The 21,562-nt window shown below is 37.7% G+C and overlaps 2 protein-coding genes across 4 annotated transcripts; both read right to left on the bottom strand.

The window, feature by feature from the left end:
- Positions 1 to 9,942, bottom strand: pir (pirin). Its single transcript, XM_079856650.1, has 9 exons — positions 9,621 to 9,942; positions 9,450 to 9,542; positions 7,048 to 7,128; positions 5,053 to 5,259; positions 2,925 to 3,009; positions 2,078 to 2,122; positions 1,037 to 1,119; positions 857 to 923; positions 1 to 458 (listed from the first exon to the last, which is right to left on the bottom strand). Exons 1-9 carry the CDS (start codon positions 9,714 to 9,716, stop codon positions 340 to 342), a joined length of 876 nt encoding a protein of 291 aa, XP_079712776.1. The 5' UTR covers positions 9,717 to 9,942; the 3' UTR covers positions 1 to 339.
- LOC307149973 (uncharacterized protein) lies at positions 9,934 to 16,527 on the bottom strand. Of its 3 annotated transcripts, none has more exons than XM_079856649.1 (10): positions 16,413 to 16,527; positions 16,138 to 16,314; positions 15,857 to 16,029; positions 15,213 to 15,428; positions 14,673 to 14,967; positions 14,444 to 14,577; positions 11,939 to 12,178; positions 11,604 to 11,765; positions 10,520 to 10,671; positions 9,934 to 10,396 (listed from the first exon to the last, which is right to left on the bottom strand). In XM_079856649.1, exons 2-9 carry the CDS (start codon positions 16,310 to 16,312, stop codon positions 10,552 to 10,554), a joined length of 1,515 nt encoding a protein of 504 aa, XP_079712775.1. In that variant the 5' UTR covers positions 16,313 to 16,314; positions 16,413 to 16,527; the 3' UTR covers positions 9,934 to 10,396; positions 10,520 to 10,551. The 3 variants fall into 3 exon arrangements, with proteins under 3 accessions (XP_079712775.1, XP_079712774.1, XP_079712773.1); XM_079856648.1 differs by having other exon boundaries at positions 10,582 to 10,671; positions 16,446 to 16,518; XM_079856647.1 differs by having other exon boundaries at positions 10,582 to 10,671; positions 16,413 to 16,518.
- Positions 16,528 to 21,562: the final 5,035 nt, after the last annotated feature.

Consider the following 21,562-nt stretch of genomic DNA (forward strand, 5'->3'; position numbering starts at 1 on the left):
AAATAGTCAAATGATATATTCTTTAATTATAAGAATGACAGATTTCAGGTGATACATCAGACTACAAATCCTTTGTTACAATCAGAATTACATCAGAAATTTGAGTAACATGTTGCATATATAGTGGCCCCAAAAAGTATATAAATTTAAATGCACCCTAAAAATATATATATATATATGTATTTTAGTTGGAATTTCTTTTTTCTTTTAGTTGGAAAAAGTGGAAGTGCCACTTTTTATTTCAAAAGCATGATTTAAATATCCACTTTTTGAGGCTGCTCAGTTAAAGTTAAGCACATATTGGATATATTCTTATAGAAGGGGATATTTATGCAAACTTTAGAACTTTTGACTGATCTTTGATTTCCAAACTTTTGCCCTCTCAAATCCATTAGTGGCTGATCTGAAATCTGAGATGGCCTGATTAATCTCTTCTTGTGTGTTCATGACAAAGGGCCCTGAAACAAACAAATAAATAAGAAAAATCTATAAATTGTATAACATAGATATACATGTTTATATAACAAATAAAAATGCAAATATATCTTAATAAAATCAATGTACAAGCAATATACAGTATATGCAAATTAACTGTCAATTTAATGTAAATTAAAGAAGCATGCTTGACCCTTCACCCATGTAAATAATATTTGTATATATATATTTTTTTTAATCTTTATTTGGGGTCTTTTCTCAGCAAATACTGATTTATGCAACTAATTTTATTTAATTAATGATTAATCATCAAATCACGCATTTAAATTCAATTACACATTTTTAATTGTTTGATACCCTTAATTCAAATATTTGGTTATTAAAATGTAGAATATTACCTACCTCTACCATTATAACTTACCATGCTTAACCACAGGCTCATTAATTGGTTCACCAGCAATTAACACAAAGTGAGACTCCTCCTCTGCCTAGAAATAATAATGAAGGGAATAAAGAGACTGAATTTAGACTAAACCTGAAATTGTATAAAAAAAATAAAAAAAAACAGAGTAGCTTTACAGGAACAATAGGAAAAGAAAACCTTGTTTTCCACTCTGATGCATTCACCATCTTCCAAAACCACTGTGTGGTGTGGTTCAATCGTCCGCAGATCATCGTCTGGGCCTGAGGGGAATTCAAACAGCCAAAAAAAATTTCACAATCCTATACAAATTATGTTTTAAAACTAGTTCTATCATGACAATTCTGCATGATTTTTAGCATGGTAATGGATATGACAATGTTAATGCATTTGGTCTTGGCGGAATAGATCTGCTACATTGCTGCTGCTGTTGATTATTGTTGTAGATTATTGCTGCTGCAGAGCAAGTATAGGAACTCGCTACTGCCAATACGCTGCTGTGATTATGTAAGACATACTGCTGCTGCACAAATTGCATATATCAATTACCCATAGCAGATCTATACAGGTGGAGCTGGGGAAGGTGGAGGGTTTTAGACAAACTCTGAAAGTGCGCTGCAAACTGCTATAGTAAATGGTAACCAGCCATTCAAATGTTGAATAGCAAGCTCATTGGTTGCAGATGCGACCAAATACAGAAGACCAAATAAAATTATGCAAGAGATGTGCTTTGTAGGGTAAAGATGGTCGTGCATCGCATCCCACCCACTTAGATCATTTCTCAAGAAGTCTGTTTCTCAACAGCTGCTCAATTTATGCTAAATGCATTTCAGAGAAAAATTCAAATACAAGATTCATTTAGAAACTTCTTTGAAGTCAAAGGTGGAGTATTCACTCTTAATGATTGTGTGTTTAATTTCCTACAACCTGGAAATCATCAAAATCAACCTGATAAATCAACACATCAAACACTGCTTTGGCAATCTCATTTCTCAACGTGAGAGTTTAGAGTTGCCATTGGCACAAGATCATAGGAATAGTCTAAATGTCTGTCAGATGTCCAAGAGTGAGCGAGAGAGAGCGAGAGAGAGAGAGAGAGAGGAAGAGAAAAAGAATCATAAAGCACCTGCTCGAATTTCAAGGTCAGAAAGCTGCTATGGTAGTGGATTTGCCTGCAGGAGGGCAAAGTTTATTTTTTATGTGGTCTTCATTTGAACTCACCAGTGCATAAAGAACCTGTGAGGGTGTAGATGAAAGCGGTCCAACCTGAGAAAGGAATACGATAATTAAAACAATGGAACTGTATAATTATAAAATAAGCGTAGGAGTAATATACTTTTGACATTGAGATAACTGTCAAAAAGTGACTCAATTTACATGAATATGTTATTATACAGTGGGGTCCAAAAGTCTAAGATCACATTGAAAACATGAGATTTAAACCCGCAATAAAATCGGAAGATGTAAGATTGACATTTTGTTAGGCCATTCTGGGGCTACATGTGGATGCACACGGGACCAGGATTGAAAAGGCTGACCCAACCTTTCCAATCGTTTTTTTGGGGTCCTTGAGTGATTTTCTGCGGTCAGTTTCTGATAATGATGTACAACAAGCTCAATACTGATGCCAGTAGGCTACTGTATCTTTAAGAACACTTCAAGTGTGAGTCAAACTGTTCCATGTATACAAAAACACGTCATACATTTGGATTAGTTGTGGTACTTGACGTCTTGCCTTTGTAGCCAAAGGAGGAGTCACTGTTGTGACTCAAAGAATCAAGTATGACTTCATTCACTATTTGAGCAAAAATGAAACACTGTATTTTCCCAGAACTTTGAGTGAGGAATGATGTTTTAGTTGCGCACTTTTTAAGGAAAATTAAGACTCATTTCTTGCTAAATGTGTTTGCCTTTACAAGGTTTGCCTGGTAAACCATGTTTATAATGACAAAATTGTGAACAACATTGTAATTTCGCTCTGTAAGTAACTTGGGATTTAATGGAAAACTCCCTAACATGGGGGAAAACACATGTAATAAAAAAAATACATCTGATAATCATCTTTTACCTTTAGGAACAGGTTGCACATGCTTTGCACCTTCCTTCAGCATAAAGTCGAGGTACATGGTTGGAGTTCTCGTGTAAACCTTTGACTGACAACAGAAATAACATGTAAATACCACAGCACAATGTTTTATTACAGCAGAAGACTACTGTGACAACAACATTTTATGTTCTTTATTCATAACATATGCATTTTTACCAGATATCTTTATTGCTACAAGACAAAAATCTAGATAAATTGTTCAATATTGTTTAAATTATGAGCTCTAACAGATGTAAAAACATTGTGTGTGAGTTCCAGTGCATATCTGGTTCCAGTAAGCCCAAGTATTTGGCTGACCCACATTTAACTTCAGCGCCGCATCCACCCCTCTGCCCTAGAGAAACCCTCCATAACCACATTATACGTTTAAAACATTTTGCAAAAAACACTTCCAATGAAGCCTGCTCCAAATTTCCTGCTGTTTGTCTGAGAGAGGGGGAAGAGGATGGCCTTGCAGCAACAGTTAGCGTGATGAACCCCAGTATCAGATTGTAATTCGGACGTTCCGATTGGATGGGACATTTACAAAGGAGTCGGCCGTTTGGATCAAACATACAGTGATAGCAGTGACTCTAGGCTCTTGTTTTTTGCCTTAAATCATAGATGAGAAAAGACAGACAGAAGTGTGGGTAATAGCTTTAATGTGTTGATAAATGGATGGACAAATGAACATGTTTGCAAAATTACAGACGATAAGCAGATGCAAGTGTCAGGGAGATGGAGGCGTACAGGCTACTTTTTTTTTTTTTCACTTAGTGGTTTGGTTCATAGAGTTTAGAATAATTATGAGGAGCATGTTTTTTATCACCTAATAAACAAGCAGTCCTCTTGGCTGGCAAAATCATCCATACTTCAGATTAATGTTTCAGTATATCAGAAAACTACAGAGACAGTTCCAACCTCCACCTTTTTATTCCAATAAACAACTTTTGAAATCATTTTTGGAGGTTTTAACATGTATTGATGGTGAAAAGAGAGATATGAATGGAAACTATGGGAAGAAAGACAAACAGGATTGAAGCCCTGTACCAAATGGCACACTTCATATGCACTTTTGGTCCTGTTGACTTGCAATGGCCGCAGCTTGAGTGTGATCGTGAAGTCCACGAGACAGAAGTGTGCTCGCGAACGCCCCCTTTGCGGTCGATATGCAGCCTCAAAGCGTACTTTTGCCTAGCCCACACTGAGGCGAGCTCTGCAGCAGACTTCTTCCCGACAGTCAAAGCGACGTTACTCATAGGAAGATCCCGATTATTTAACGTGCCGTTTGGGACAGGGCTAAGATTGCTCTATGAATCACTTGTGATAACCACAACCTTTCAAGAGGGTTCCCAAATCTTTTCCCAAATGAATTTCCATGGCTTCTCCAGTTGTTTGTGATTACTGGATAAATGCTGTTCTAAATTTTTTAAAACAATTCAAATTTAGATATATTCGCTTATGAATGATACATATCAATTTGTGAACAGTTCTGACTGGAAAAGTCTAAAGCCTGCTACAGACTGGGATTTCGGCAATCCTATAAGATCATTACAAATCACAACACATCGTAGGCTATGACGCAAGCTAGTATAGAAGAATAAAATGTCATCGGCATGCGCTAGATGTAAACAAATAGAGCAAGATGAATCGTAGGGAGCGAAAGAGGAGAAAGGAGGAGTAGTTTTAGCGCCATGTCGCGTGGATCAATACGCCATTTCATGTTGCATTTTTATTGGCTAGTCAGTAGAAACAAGTCGTAAAAACAAACACACTGTGAGATAATCATGCTAAATTTCTGACACTGTCAGAAAATTAATCGTAGGCTATCTTTGGTCGCAAGACCGTGACAACGTTCGTCTTTGAAAATCTCTCACTGTACAACATAGGACCACTGTTTAGGAGAAATCGCCACGATTGGTCCTCTTTCATCTTGGACAGCCCAAAATCGTTCAATGTGTACCGGGCATAATTCCAATGAATGATTCACAAACAAATCAGATATCACTATAGCTTGTGAGCTAGTTTTATTCTACACAAGCAATATAATGAATTTTAAGATTTTATTAATGGGAAATCTCTGATGTTTCTATGACCATAAAACACCTACCTTAACTCCAAGAGCTTCTCCCGAGATGACATTCACAGTGACGCCATCTTTGCTGGGTTTGGGAATCTCTTTGCTCTTCAGCTCCTGGTACTGAGGCTCCACCATCTTATCTGCACTTTTCAAGTTCACCCAAAGCTGAAGGCCATGAATGCTTCCGTCTGACACAGGCATCTCAGCATGAACCACCCCACGACCTGCCGTCATCCACTAACACAAAAGAGAACAAATACATAGCCAAGTAAGAACAAAAACTAATGTTTTATTCTATTCCTAATGGTAGACTTATCTGGTTGTAATCACCAATAAACAGACTAACCGCTTGGTTTAGGGGCTTTTACACTGGTTAATGTCATCTTCATGTTGAGCAAGAGAGAGGTTTATGAGCTTATATTTCAATGTAAAAATGAACAACTGCAGTTTTACGACAACAGCTTAATATCCCTAATGGCGCACTTTTCTTTCTCCTCTTCCTTTCTCGTTCTCTCTTAGTGAAAGTTTCCACTCCTTCTGAGGTTTAGCAGCCCCTCTCAGGGAGCCATTATGCAATAGGTGGTTTGAAACGTGAAACACTCATGCAGCTTTTTTCTTCACTGCTTTCCGGGTATTATCAGGGAGTCCCTTATGTTTGATGGTGAGGCAGTAGCCCAGGTAGCTGGAGGTTAGGTGTGAGCTGTAGTTAAAGTAGTGAGTGCTACAGACCTATTAAAGGCCCATTAAAATTCCCTCACTGACCCGGGAGAAAGTGAGACAGCTTTACGACACAGGAAAACACAGAAAGTGCCCTACGGGTATACGAGCTTAGTCCATTTGGTGAGTGCATGTGTGCATGGATATAAAATTACATTTTTTTATAGCTTTCATTTTAATTAATTTTAACTTGCATTTTTACAGCATGCATATAAAAAAATAAAAATGGTGGCTTTCATTCTATCTATGAATGACTTGCCCAAGTGTAGCTACATACTTTTGGTGTACATTAATTTTGGTTCAGTAAAAGGCCCTTTTAAAACAATATTAGATATTAAGAGTCAGATTTACTAACAGCTTGCGCCAGCGCAAATCCTCTTTTGGCATTATAAAAATGACTGTCAGGATTTACTAAGACACTCAGTGAGAAATTAGACTCAGTTATTTTTGTATCTGACCTTATTGCATATGCATTTGTTGGAGTTTCCCTGTCAGGCCACTACATTTATGGGAGGAGAATATTTAAATGAATCATACAACGTGATTTCCTAAGGTTTGCAGTGGTCAATTTCAATTGATAAAACCGTCAATTGACGAAAGACTTCACGCATACGGAAGTTAATAAGGTAGACATTAAAGTAAGCAATTATGCATTTATTTATTGTGTGATCTGCCACGAAGCCAGCGAATTTAAACACAGGCAGTATAAAAACAAAGAGGAGGATGTGAAAAAAAAGAGCAGAATTTTTAAACATTTATGATACGGGCCCTCATATTTTGCATAGAGCTGTCATTGTAATACTTATGAGTTCTGACCTTCCACCGACTACCTTTCGCAACTCTTGATAACGTCAAGTATGTAAGATCTCTGAAGTGATTACCATGAGCACAGAATTGTGTCAAATGTTGATCATCTGAATTCCATTCCAGATTCCATGTGGTTTGTGCTGTTCACTCTGTCATGGGAACAACAGAGTCACAAAAACACCTGATTTACCTTTTACCACATTTACCTGCAGTCTGGTTTTGACGTCATTCCTGCACCACACTATTGTCAATAGTATAGTGCTGAATGAAGCACAGCGCACACAGAAATCACTTTCAGACCAAGAAACGGCATCAACACTGCAAATTCATGTGACCAACCTGAACCTGTCACGGAGTCTGCTTGGGAAAATATTTCACCCTCACGGAAAATATCTAAATTTTGCCAGCACAAATTCGCTGAACAATGGTAAATATGACAGCACCTTAAGTAATGAGTGTTTCATCATTTCGAGAGATGGTAATGAGGTCTCGTTGTTCTACCTGAAGGTCCCCAGGCTCCAACCTCCCACTGTGACCACAGAAGTCTTCATGGGCTGTTACTCCACTCAACAAGTATGTTACCTGTGAAACAAATGAAAACAAAACCCTTACGTCTGAAGTATTTAAAATAGAGGGATGAGGTGTAAGATTGTAGTTTTCTGAAAATGAAGCAGTTTCTTGGGGAAAAATTCTCGCAAAAGACAGAAAGTGTGGAAAAGTCATCAACTTGATGTTCATTTAGAGAAAAATAAACATGTCAAAAGTTGAACAGGTGAAAGGTGAAACATATTTCAAGGCTGTGCTTGCAGAGTAGACACAAAATTTTTATGTTCAAGGGATTTTGGTAAAGCCCTGATGGACTATAAAGTTAAATGCAAAAAGCAGATATATCCCATGCAGTGAGATGGAAAATTTAAATTGTTAATGAGTGACGCTGATGATGAATTTTTGATCAAAATCTTAGTTAATAATTCTGGCACAAATAAAAATGTACATGTTTTATGAATGCCCAGTAAAGGTCTTTTACGCACCATAAAAAACATAGTTCTTCCAAGCCAAGACAGAGCTAGAGGCTTGATGCTAATGTGTCATTATCTAAAATTTGCATATATTATATAAGCATGTTTTCAATGAACAAAATCTGCCTGCAGCCGTTTCCCATTTGTCCACAGAAAAAAAAGCAAAAATGAATCTCCATGGTCAGCTGAGGTGGTCCGACATACACCCTGGAGGGATTGCATGTCATCTCCCACACAGACAACGTTGCTCTCAACAGGATACGGTGTGCAGGGTAAGAGGTCAACATCTGACCCCTCAGAGGCTTGCTTGACCTGTGGCCACAGGCCGCCTGTGATCTCTAAGCACAGCTGCGATCTGATGGTCACGTGACCGTTCGCGAACAAACACACCTGCATGTCTCAAGCAACATAGATGACCCGATGAACAGCCTGGACATTTGTGCCTCACAGCCTCGTTTTAATTTGTGTATCCTATAACTGAAGTCCATTGTATATTGTTTGTCTGTGTTATATATCCCTGCAAAACAAATTACCTCTTTAGATTATTTTTTCCAGGATTTGGATTTAGAGTGCTCTCTTAAGCAATCATTTCCAGCAAGTCTGACAAATATTAGAAGACAAATCCATTCGTGAAGGAAGGTGACACAGAGTGACTCATCCTCTATAAGAAATGAATGCAGATGGCAATTGATGACATCACACTCATAAACAAGTCTAAATGATTTCCACAACCGCACTGACCGCTTTCCATAGAAACAGTTTATGCTAGACATTTTGTCAAACTGTGAGTTAACAAATGAGTACATCAGATGTTGTAAATAAATTCAGAGGCTAAGTGAGTTGGTCAGCTTTTCTTTAGTCAAGTTTCAAATAATACTCTCAGGACAAGATCTGGCCAAAACACTGTCATTTTGAAGGAAGCGTTTTTAATGACCATACATCCTCTCACATTGAGTGAACAGAACTTGAGTACTCAAACAAACTGCCAAAAACAACGGGAGTGGTTTACTGGATGATCTATATATTCTCGCCAGTCGCCAGTTTACGTCTTTCATATTCTTTTCTGTGTTTGGACATTGCATATCAAAGAATTATCACTCTAGAGAGCATCTGATTGGACAAAAGTCTATAGTGTAGGATGAGTCATCAATATTTTTACATTTTAAATGCATATCTGCTAAAAGTTAATTTTGTCCATCTTTTGGGAGTACATAAACATATAGACGACCTCATCGCTAACATACATGAACTAAAAGCCAGTTTGGGCGACTGTGCTGTGAGAAAATATTAAGAATATGAGCCCTCTAGTGGTCAAGAAGTGTCAATATTGTCCTTTTGATGGGTCCTCATTCTTCTATTTTAACTCTCTGCATAGCGTTGCTTATTTGAAAAAACTGATAAAATTCTCAGTGTCATAATTTAAGGAGAAATGTAATACTTCATTCAGACGGCTTGCAGGACCATCATTCATAAACACGCAGAACGGTGTTATCACGTTGTACCTGTTACTTTTATCAGCGATTATCATAACCCGTTTGTCATTACAGGATGAGAATCCTATTTAGATGCCCCACCGTAAACAGATTTCCGGTTGTTTGCCAGAAGAATTTTTTATTATTATTAAGTAGAATTAAATAGGTACATTTAAGTGTACCAACGCACTTCGTAAATCAAAAATAAAAGTCCAGATTTAGCTTTTTGAGCCGTCACGCGCCCTCTGGCGGAAGATTCCGTGTTGTCCTGGTCGGAAGCAACAAGGTATTGGTTTAGTAACATTAATCCACTAATAATTTCAGTTTATTTCACCTGACTGCACGAATTCGACAAGTGTCGCCCTTTCCATGCAATGGTATAGTTTTAAAATACACGACTTATAGCGTTTACCGTCTCAAATCCACGGTGAGGATGATCAGGAAAACCCGCTGGTTTGGCGATACAGAATTCATCCAGCATCAAAAAGGGGTCGAGATTCTTCAGCTGAAATCAATCATAATGCAGTTTATTTATCGTGCATTTCGAAGCAAACACGTAATACGAAAGTGATCAAACCAGCACCTCGTTCCGTCCAATGCTCCTGCGAACTCGAGCTCCGACGCCTTCAGACTGTTCGACACTCAAAACCATCTTAGAAACTTTTCTCATCATCATCATAAACACCTTGGTATCTACTTATGATTACAATATTTTGCTTCAGCTCTCAGTTTGTGAGCGCCCAAATGCACCGGAAGTCAAAAGCCTATTCAGATGCACATTTATTTAAACAAAAACTCTGCTTTGCAATTTCATTCGCTGTCAGATTGTCTGTATTCACCTATGACAGGTGTTTGTTTTATGTTGCCGGTTTGGGTTTGCCAAGGCTTCCTACACAGATCACAATACCAGCAGATTTAGATTAGCCTATTTAAAGGCGCAGTGCAAGTCACAATGACTCTGCAATATTTTGAGCCACAAAGAGTGACTGTGCATTTACACATGACTAGCAGATTAATAAAAATGCATGTGATTTATTTATTCATCAAGTTCTGTACTATACAGTGCAGCATCTTAAAGACATTTCAAAGCTGTCACTCTCAGCATTTTCCCCAGTGAATCATTCTCTTCTGTTATGGTCACTTTGACACTTGAGACGAGACCGCTCATCCCTCCCTCTTCGCAGGTGGATTTTACAGCCACATGAGGCCGTGCATGTGTGATATGTACTCTTCAGTGCGGCTCTTCTCCATCCTTGCTGGTGCACTCTCATCCAATCCACTGTGCTGAGCTATGATGTCTTTGAAAATGCGTATACTCGCAGCTTGACCCCCTGCAAGGTTTACAGCATGAGGCCCAACCTGTGGAATTTCATATATTTATTTACTGTAAGTGCTTGTGTTGATGCCATCTACAGCCTAAAATATGATAGTGTTAAGTTGCCGTGCAGGTGTTATCTAGAAAATTTCTCAGTGATGACTCACTTCTTGTAGGTGTTTTGACCTTGTATGACACATCATATTACATAACAAGAGCATAACAGAACCTGTAGTGCTGCATATTGTCCCATCAGGTACAGGGGGCATCCTGCGGTCCATTGCAGTGATTCTGTTATACATGGCCAGCCCTCCAGGACCTGTCAAGTAGGAAATGCTTTACTTTTGTACTTTTGAATCTTGGGCATATGACTAAATAAAAACTGTTTTAAGACAGTATGAGAGAAATAAAATGAAAGACCCTGGTCTATATTACATTGTGTATTGTATAGCAGTGTTCTTCAACCCTGCTCCTGAAGGACCCCCAACACTGCACGTTTTCTTTGTCTCCCTAATCAAACACACCTGATTCAATTCATCAGCTCATTATCACATGGGTTAATGAGCTGATGAGTTGAATCAGGAGTGTTTGATTAGGGAGACAAAGAAAACGTGCAGTGTTGGGGGTCCTTCAGGAGCAGGGTTGTGTATTGTATACAGTATTCATGTATTCACATATTTTTGTTATGATGCTTGCATTGCAAAACCAATAAAATGATTATTTAAATTATTATAAATTCACTTAAATGTATTAAATATTTATGAGCATTACCTTATTAACTTTGTCAATGATTTCACTTAACTATATATAATATGTAAGTTAAGCGAAATCATTGACAAAGTTAATTATATTATATTATATAATATTATATTATATTATATTTTTTTGTGGAAACCATGATGCTCTACCATTCAAAAGTTTGGGGTAAAAATCGAATTAATCCTTTTATTCAACAAGGATGCATTAAATTGATCAAAAGTGACTTCAAAAGACAAAAAGATTTCTATTCCAAATGAATACATTGAATTTTCTATTCATCATAAAATACAGCTTTGCCTTCACATGAATATATTACATTTGAAAATATATTCAAATAGAAAACAGTTATTCTAAATTTAAATAATTATTTTTAAACTTTTGACCAGTATTATTTTTATTGTCTGAGATCAAATAATAATTACTGACCCTTATTTAAGCCCTCTGGTTTAAAGATATTATTTTTATAATAAGTGCAAATGTCCATGTGCTCACTTGAATGGGGAATTTTGACATGACGTCAGAGAGTAAAGGGTCCTGGGTAACATCCAGTTTGCAGCCTGTTGCCAGCCAAATCTTTTCCCCAATCCACTGTTCGCCGCTACACAGGGAGACCCTCCAACGCTGGGATTCATAACACCATTTAGCTTCAGTCACCTTGGTATAAAGACATTAATTATTAAAATATAGATATGATTTAGTTAAGAAATCCACTTTGGTACTGCTATGGACTCTCCTAGAACTTGTCTATTAACTTTGTGCTCAACTGTCAAAGACTCCTGAGACAGCATCCCACATAAGCATAGCAGCCTTACGATATAAAGACACACCTGGCAGTGAGCTCTGATCTGGAGCTGGCCACTCTGAATGAAAGGCTGAAGTTGTGAGTAGGCCTCGGGGGTCACTGCTCCTCCTTTTCTGGCTAGTTTTATCATTGCTAGCCTCTTGTGAAGACTTCTTTCATTATAGAACTGCCTTAGGTAGGCCAGGCCATCCATCTTGATCCCATGCTCAACGTGGGAATAGCGTCCAATCAGACTCTCTATATCCCCAACGTCAAACTGCTTAAGCTGAGAGAGTAAAATTTGGTAAATATCACTGAAATAACTACTGTGAAATCACACCGATCTCTGATAGCCCTAGCCTCTGTAAACTTTAAAGTCGGCATGAAACAGAAGTTGTGATAGATCTTATCAAATTGTGGCGTATAGCCTATCCAAGTGAAGCGGCTTCTTGAACAAGAAACTTGATTTTGTTCATTGGGAATTGATTAGATCATTGGGGTTTGCTCTAGATGTGATTTTAGAACCGGGTTTTAAGTTTTTGAAAACAATACCGTTATGGTCTCTGTGTCAACTACAAAAACATGAATTTGTGACCATGCCACGGTCAAATTCTTAATCTGAACGCTTTTGAGGCGCTTTCTTCCTATTAATGTCATGTTTCCAATTCTGTGTCTTGTGTTTTGTACAACTTTTATGTTGAAGTGTGTTTTCAGTTTCCTTTGTTTCTGTGTTCATTCCTGTGGCCATGTTTGTAGTTTTGTAGTTTTTCCTGTTGATTAGTCTTCCCAAGGTGTGTCTTGTTACTTATCTTGTTAAGCTTGTTTGCCCCTGTGTATACCCTTGTGTTCATTGTCTTTGGTCAGTCATTATGTCACGGTTGCGAAGGGGCAAGAATCCAAATGCAGCACAGTTTATTTACAAACACAAATAAAATAATCCACACTAAATTTCCAGACCATAAACATGAACAGGAACAACATCCAAAGACAGCTTCACATGAACATGAAATGAAAACGACTGACAAAATACAACTGAACACAAGGGAATATAGGGGCAAACAAGCTTCACAAGATAAGTAACAAGACACACCTGGGGAAGACTAGGAAAAACTACAAACATGGCCACAGAAATGAACACAGAAACAAAGGGAATTGAGAATACACTTCAACATAAAAGTCCTACAAAACACAAGACACAGAACGGAATCATGACAATTAATCATTATACGTGTTCAACTTCAAATCGGGCAGTACATATTGGTCTATGGGAAACCGGAAGCTATGTTTGCGGGTTTGAAACATAGACATTTATATATATGATTGTAGTTTGAAATGTATATAGTTTCAAATTTTTCCACAATGGTTTAAACAGCCTAGAAGTAGGGTGAAGTTTCTTAAAAGAGCAAGACAAAAGTGAACATTGAAAAAGCATTTTGATTGCCCCCTGGTGGCTGGCTGCAGTATAGGTCTTAAACCCCATCCTCTCCATGTAATTGAATGGGATGCTAGCTAAAAAAAATCTAATTACATTTAAAAAAAATAGTTTCTGTCATTTTAGGTCATTCTCATCACACAGACCTATGTTCAAGCGTTTGTTTTAACAATAAGTTTGGTTTTAGTTTTTTAGTTTTTTTTTATGCTATAAAAACGGGGGTAACATATTGACAGCTGTGCTTGCGATTGAGTCTGCGGGAGCGTATGGGCAGGACCTTGATACCGTAGCTCAACCTCAGGGTCTCTACTGCACAGATTCGGGCTCTTAACAACATAATCGGCAAAGACCGTTACTGGGATATTTTGGATTCATTTTTCTACAGTGAAAAGAAGCGGAGATGCACTTTCTTTCTTTTACAGTCTACATGCTTGGAAACAAACCCCGAGCTTGATTCACTTCTTGACAGGTAAAAATACTAAGGTTATCGACAAATCGGCAGGGTATTGTCGCCCCCAGAAAAAGGGGACATGGTTCATTTGGAGGTTAATATGGCCAGCAGCCATATCACCCTGTAGCCCAAGACTGGTTGCCCACTGAAGCTAAGCAGGGACCTTATAGGAATACTATGTTGCTGCTGAAAAAGTTGTTATATAGTGAGGCAAGTAGGGGTGCTCAACCTGTAGTCTGTGTGGGTCCTAACGCCCCAGTATAGAGATGGGGACACTATACTGTCAAAAAGCACCATCCTTCGGGTGAGATGTTAAACTGAGGTCCTGACCTTCTGCTCAATTAAAAATCCCAGGATGTTCTTCGAAAACAGAGTAGGGGTTTAATCATCCCCATATGCTGTATACTGCTCCACCAATAAGCTGGTGTGTGGTAGGCGTTAAAACTCTGGTTTAGAGCACCTTCAAATCATCATTCCATGTTCATTTATTTATTTATGTGGCAAGCAGCAGTTCGTTAATCACAAAATAAATCCCTTCAGGATGATACAAGACCCCTAATCTTCGTATTGGGGTTGTGACCACCCTGTCAGGGATTATTTGGTTATTTGATCATCTTATTCTACGTTATCCCTTATGTTTGTTTACACTCAAATTGGGTGTAACTTACTTGTAAGTGTTTACGTAAGACCCAGGTCACATGACATGCACGCTGCTTCAGCGCAATTGAGATAATGTGGGCGCTGGTCAGACCTCCACCTACCACCATCACTCTCTGGCCCATCTGACACACAGCAGGAGAACCTGAGAACAAGAGTGTATTCATTTTCTGCTCTGGTTATTTGTTTGCTTGGATTTATATCTGGATAATCAGGTTTTGATCACGTTTAGAAACCCACCTGAGGAGGGTTCATCCATCTCTTCATGTGTACAGAAGTAATGCATGAGCTGCACTGTGTGTTGCAGACTTTCTTCAGGGTAATTCTCTTGGATTGCCCGCACCCAACATGGGATGTTTGCCATCTGCGCCCTCGAAGGCCCTGTCGCCATAATAACCGTTTTTGCCTCTACATTTTCCCCAGTGTGTAGCGTCGCCTTGAAAAACTTCACCTTGCTCTCATCCTCAGTTAAGACTGGGATGATTCTGTCCAGTGTGGCTTTGATTAAGACACTGTCCAGGTCATATTTGCGTACCTGGGTGAAATTCCTTTTCAATGTAATCCATAATTTAGTTATTTCATTTATATTTAGTTTAGTATTAACACACATTGGCATGTAGCATTCCAAATGAGAAATCTGATAATGGTAGCTGGGCATCATGCAACACAGTGTTTCTTAATACCAGAAGAGCTGTTAAACCCAAATGTTTTACAATTAATTTATGAATTATTGTTAGTCAGGCATTCCGTTTGATTCCACATGCTGCATGACGTTCAGACCTGCTCCTGGAAGAAGTCTATACTGAGCTGTGTTCCTGGAAGACTGAAATACAGGTGTTTCTGCAGGCCGTTTGTTGCGCTAAGAAGCTTTTTGTTCTTCTTTCCCAGCCGATTGTCGTTAAAAAATGCATTCTCGTCCTGAATGTAAATTCGCTCAGGTAGACGGTACAGCTCCTCCACCCGATTTTGCTCCACCACAAAGTCCTGCAAGGCCTTCTGAGATTGCACACAGATGCAGGAACTATCAGACCTTTGATAGGCAACATTATTGTTTTGCATTATTATTTGTACAAAAATCGGACCAATTTAACTTCTTACAACAAAGTATATAAAACTCCAAATTCCAACCTTTTTTTCAGCCGAAACTCTTTGACCTAAAATATTTACTTGAAGCACCCTCTGAGATTTTAAGTTAATATTTCAATTATTAAATTTGTTTTAACCTTTTTAGTTTGGTAAGTATTTCACTTCAGCTGTTTTTAATCATTTAATTATTTAGTTTTTTTTTCCAACTCAAGAAACCTTTGCAGTTCCTTCACCCTCAGTTTGACAAATACTGCTTGTACTTTTTCAAACTGTACACTACAGTATTTCAAAAGCACATATTATCCTAATGGTTGCTCATATGTCAACACATTTATTACCTTATTAAATGGATCGGTGTGCACCAGCGTGTGTGATCGGAGGTGAGGGATGTTCAGGGCAGTAAACTGGCTTTCCCACAGTGATGTCCATTTTCCATAGGAATCCACCACTTTGAAGTGCAGCGGAGGACATGGCAGACGTTTGGCTTCCTTCTCTGTGTCAAACTCTGCTCCTGTTGGAATGAAGATCTAAATCTGTCTGATGATACAATAGGGATAGATGGATGGAAGAATAAACCAATACCAAATTGTTGTCCTCATCACAAACTGCTTGAACTTACTGGTGGGTTGTCTCTTTTTATTTTTGTAGCGTTCACTTTTAGCTTTAGTTTTGCTCAGCTGAATTCCCTGAAGGATGTCAGCACTAGATTGGCAGAGAGGTTGGTCAGGGTTTGAGAGCAGGGTAGCCAGGGTTAGAGCATGAGGACCACCTCCAATTATTAAAACATCCAACATAACTAAAAGAGAGAGAGAGAGAGACAAGAACTACTAAAAGCAATCAGAATCAAGCAAGGAAGAATTTATTTTTGCATGTCACCTAGTTGAACCATCTTACTGTTACTAGTAGACAGAAAGTAGAATCTCGTACTTGCTGATGAGGTCTGTTTTCTGAAGATGAAGAGCAGTTGGTTGACAAACAGTCCCGTTGGACAAACAGTTTTCGGTTTGGAAATAGTGTGGCATGTGGTACGCTGTCTACTCCAGATACTTTGGCTCCTGATTGGCTGGAAGTAGGTCTCAGAATAGCTCTGTCCTAGAGCAGAGGGGCTTAATTTTAGCTCACACTCCTCACTGTTATCTAAACAAGCAATAACTTTATATATTGCATTAAATGTTAATAAATTGTCCAAAATGTATTAACATTTTAATATTGTTAATATATATATTAAAGGTGCAATAGGTGATTCTCCACAGATTTTTTTTTTGTTATGCTGGTTAATGGTCTCCTCCGGATAGCAATGTTAAGTGGTCTAAATTTATTTTTATAAATATATATCATCTGTTTAAGGCGTAGGACCATATAATTTAATATTGTTGGTAGTTGATCTACTTTTCATTTAAGTTTAGACTCTTTAGAGTGTAGATTCATTATTGGCATGATGGTTCCATGAAGAACCTTTAACATCCATGGAACCTTTCCATTGTACAACAGGTTCTTTAGATTATTAAAATGTTCTTAACACTAGAAAAAAGGGGGTTATTTTAAGAACTGTTCCCTGCTTTTTTCTATGTTATAGGCCTTAGTCAGGTTAGATGCCATATTGAACTGAACACGGATGAAAACGAGGCTGTGATGTTAGTATGCATGTGTGTAGCCTGAATGTAATCTGGACGTACTACATTCGCCATGTTGTCATTATCACATGACCTAGCAGCGTCAGTTACGTTGCTTCTCTGTCATTCGGAAATCCTCTCCCGCGGCCTCATGGGATAGTGAAGTGTCCATCAGATGCACACTTCAGAATCTCGCTGGAAGAAGTAGGTCACCCTAGTACTTTTTGCCTACGCTTTTATGAGTACTGTGAACTCAGACATCTTTTGTCACATTCTGTTTTTCGTCTTCTATATAGTAGGGAAGTATGTGATTTCAGATGCAGCTCTTCTGTCTTTACAATGGCATGCACTGTATAAAGGTTCTGGATCACATCATTTTCACAACTCACAACTTTCAAAACTGTTTTGTGGAGTTTTTGTCTAATGAAGGTTTTTTTAAAGATGTTTCGTCAGCTGAACAATCAGTATGTTGTTATACAACAGTAGCCTATAATCAGTTGAACACATTGTAATTCTATATCCTCACAGCCTTGTTTTCATTCCTGTTAAAAAATAAATATGGCAGTATCCATATTGCTGTGAAAACCCCCTTTTGGAGTGTAGTGGTTGCACTTTATTTTACAGTATTGTTACAGTGTACTTTCTTGAGGTTAAGGTTAGGTTAGGTTTAGGGGTAGGTTCAGAGTTATTACTTAGTTAATACCCAGTTATTGTAATTACTATAATAAGTACAGTATGTACAGGTGGAACGGGACTGTAAAATAATGTGCTACAGTACCAGTGTAGTTTCTAATTGTATAAACTGTGTACAGACTGTGTAAATTAGACTTGATGTCACTAAATTACAGATGGCAGCATGCAAGGAAGACTTTTAGGGCATTAACTGTATATTAAATTGTAATTAAGGGAAATTATAGTGATGTTAAGGTTATATTATATTTTATTTCATGTCAAAATTATGGAGAATGACAGAAAGTCAAAAATTAATACCTGCCACTTAATCTTCAACAGACCTCTGATTATTGAGATATGATGCCAAATCACAAAATATGGACGTATATGCCAAATATGTATGTATTTGTTTGTTTTGTATGTACGGCCTACATAATGATCAATTCAAAGAGGAACCTCTATTTTGATGTGCCAAACACGAGAGAGTAAGTTTTTGTGTGTGTGTCAACTTCAAAAATGTGGCTGTTAGCTCTTCCAATGTATTACCTTATCTGTGTAAGTGTGTCAAAAGGTTTTGAGGATGTTTATGAACATTTTACTTTCTGGTTTGAGTCAGAGGGCCATGTAGGCTCTATTTTTGCCACTTTGTATTTGTGTGTGTGTGTGTGTGTGTGTGTGTGTGTGTGTGTGTGTGTGTGTGTTTGTTTGTTTGTGGTGCGGAATGGAGTAAAACTGTCTAGTGACTTGTTGGCAGGAAAACCACAGAATCAAAATGTCATATTTTCCCCCTCCTCTACATTCTGTACACCAATGACTCTCGCTCTGTGACTGAAAACTGACACATTTAGTGAAATCTGCTGATGATACGGTTATTGTCAGCTTACTGAACACTGATGAAACTTCACACAGTCCGGTTATTGACAACTTTGTAACATGGTGTCAGGAAGCCTTTCTTGAACTGAATGCCTCAAAGACTAAGGACATGTGTATTGATTTTAGGCATAATGTCACAGACACTGTAAAAACTAGAATAAATGGTCAGGAATAGAGGTTGTTAGAGATTATAAGTATTTAGGATCTATTATTGATGACAAGTTGTGTTTCGAGCCAAATACTAGTTTGCTTTGCAAGAAAGGCCAGCAGCGCTTGTATTGCCTTAGGAAGCTGGCCAAGTTTACTGTGGACAAGACTGTGATGACTCTTTTCTATAGGTCCTTTGTTGAGTCAGTTGTCACCTTTTCCTTAATCTGTTGGTACGGGTCCATTACTGTAAAACAAAAAAACTCCCTTTCCAGGTTAATTAAGGTGAGCAGCTGCATTATAGGTTCTAAGCAGAAAGGGTTGGAGGAACTTTATCAGCAGCAGATGCAAAGAAGGGTTGAATCTATCCTGTCAGATAGTTCTCATCCCTTACAGGCTGAATTTCAGATGTTGCGTTCTGGATCACGCTTTAAACTCCCAAAATTCAGAACCAACAGATATAAACATTCTTTTGTACCTGCAGCCATTCTGCTTCTTAACTCTACAAAGTACCATAGATAACTTATCGACATACTATTTATTGATTATTTACTGTTTTTTACTGTTTTTAACTATGCCTGCAAGGTAGGCAATCTCTATATTGTGTGTGTGACTGTGTGTGATTTGTATTATAATCTGCTGCACAACAAATTGCCCCATTGGGGGACAATAAAGTAACTTAACTAATATATAAACTTTACTAACAGACCTGTTATTGTAAAATGAAATATTTAATTTTAAGCAATAGTTTGCCTAAGAATTTTTTCTTTTTTTTGCAGAACACAAAATGAGAATGTTGAAGAATCTTCATGCAGCTCTTTGTTATACATGGACAGTTTTTTAATTTATGTTTTCCAAACATATTCTTGATTCTTTTCTTTTCTGTCAGAGACATGTGTTTAGTTACTCTTTCCTTAGTCCTCCTAACTGATGTTTTTTTTGGGGTTTCATGCTAAAACATTAGGCTATAACAGTTTATCTGGTATTTCTGTGATAAAGATTCGAAATGATCTATTATTCAGCATTAGAAAATCAGTAAGTTTAAGGCGCTGCTGTAGATTACATTTACAATGTACATTTACAGATACTGTATAAACGTCCACTGGGAGAGATGTCCAAAATATTTGTCCAAAATATTTGTAATTGTGTTTTGGGCAGTATTTAGTAAGTTACTCTAAAAAAGTAATTAATTACTAGCTACTAATGACATCTTTAACTGTGTAATTAGATTACTGTACTTAATACACTCTCTAAATAGTATTCCATTACTTATTACTAATTACTTTCTAAATCCCATATCAACCTCGACCAGTTGAACAATACAAGGATAGACTTAAATCTGTCAAATAAATAATATAAAACTATACATAAATTATTATTCTTGAACTGACTGAAGAATTTAAAGTGAGAAGGTTACATTGAAAACATACATTTGAATAATAGGCATTAAATGTTGATGTTAAATCCACTCGTCACAATTATGTTGTAAGTTTCATTTTCATGGACTTTTAGTTTGTATTTCCTCAGTTACCTGTTTCCTGCGTTTCCTTTGTTTTAGTTTCCCACCATTATCTGTTGTCATGGTGATTCATTTAATGAGTATATCTGTCTTCATTTAGTTCATTATCTCTCCTCAGTTTGCTTCAGATGTTGTCTTCAGATGTTGCTTCATGTTAAGTTTGATGCACGCTGTCTCATTCAGTTTTGTTTAATAAATATCTACTTTTTTTTGTGAATCTAACCTTCGTCATCTTCATTGGACAAAAGCGTGACCCCAGTACTGTTTTATATAGAACTGTTCTAGTCTATACAGTATTGAATGTAATTACATCTGAAGTAAACTGTAATTAAATTACAGTCCCTTTATTTTTTCAAGGGAAAAGTAATTGTAACGGTCACCAGCTGGAGTGCCCTTGAGAGCCACCAGAGGGCACTCCACACCAGACTATTATCACTCCCTCACAAACTACATTTCCCATAACTCACTGCCTGGACTCATCATCACTGATTGCATTCACCTGTGTCTCATTACCCTGTTAGTCTCAGCCTATTTATACCATGTTCACTCATTCACTCACTGCGAAGTTTTGTATGTTGTTGCACTGCATTTCTGAGTGTTTTCCCTGGTTTCATGTCTCTTGGTGTTTGGATTTTTTGCCTGTTCCGTGGATTACTCTTTTGCCTCTGACCCCTGCCTTGTTTGTTTGTTTGTTTGTTTGTTTGTTTGTTTGTTTGTTTGTTTGTTTGCTTGTTTGTTTGTTTGTTTGTTTGTCCTACCTGTGTTTTGACCTATTGCCTGTATATTGGATTACGTGTCTGGATTGCCCCTTAATTAAAGCTGCATTTGGATCTCAACCTTCGTGTCTCGGAGCAGTTCGTAACACTGAGTTACACCCAACATGGTTTTGGGGGTTGTTAGGTGTTATCTTCTTTCTATTTCTCGATTCTGGTTAAAATTATTTCTGCTAACCACTTCTTCCTACCTCTTTCTCATTTTTAGTTCAGCTTTTTAAACTTGTTTCTTTTGTTCACCATCCATTAATATACAGTCAAAATGGATATGCTGAATTTCTTTCAGTTACACCCTATGTCTAAAGAGCGTATCTTCACCCAGTTCTGGTCCTAACTGCATTTGTTTGCTTGCAACACCTGTCCTCTGATGAACCAAAACCTCTGCCATGCATTTCATCTGTCACAGAACATCCACATGTTTTGGGCTATGAACTCTTGGTCACGAAC

The sequence above is a fragment of the Squalius cephalus genome, assembly GCF_949319135.1.
Source record: "Squalius cephalus genome assembly, chromosome: 22".
NCBI lineage: Eukaryota > Metazoa > Chordata > Actinopteri > Cypriniformes > Leuciscidae > Squalius > Squalius cephalus.

What these genes read in the sequence shown, in the direction of transcription:
- pir (XM_079856650.1), bottom strand. Translation starts at nt 9,716, where the DNA reads ATGATGATGATGAGAAAAGTTTCTAAGATGGTTTTGAGTGTCGAACAG. An exon ending in CTCACCGTGGATTTGAGACG is followed by an intron (nt 7,129 to 9,449) that starts GTAAACGCTATA and finishes TTTGTTTCACAG; the next exon opens with GTAACATACTTGTTGAGTGG. An exon ending in GCATCAGAGTGGAAAACAAG is followed by an intron (nt 924 to 1,036) that starts GTTTTCTTTTCC and finishes TATTATTTCTAG; the next exon opens with GCAGAGGAGGAGTCTCACTT.
- LOC307149973 (XM_079856648.1), bottom strand. Translation starts at nt 16,312, where the DNA reads ATGTTGGATGTTTTAATAATTGGAGGTGGTCCTCATGCTCTAACCCTG. An exon ending in GATGGATGAACCCTCCTCAG is followed by an intron (nt 14,578 to 14,672) that starts GTGGGTTTCTAA and finishes TCTTGTTCTCAG; the next exon opens with GTTCTCCTGCTGTGTGTCAG. An exon ending in TGTCAAAATTCCCCATTCAA is followed by an intron (nt 10,672 to 11,603) that starts GTGAGCACATGG and finishes CCTACTTGACAG; the next exon opens with GTCCTGGAGGGCTGGCCATG.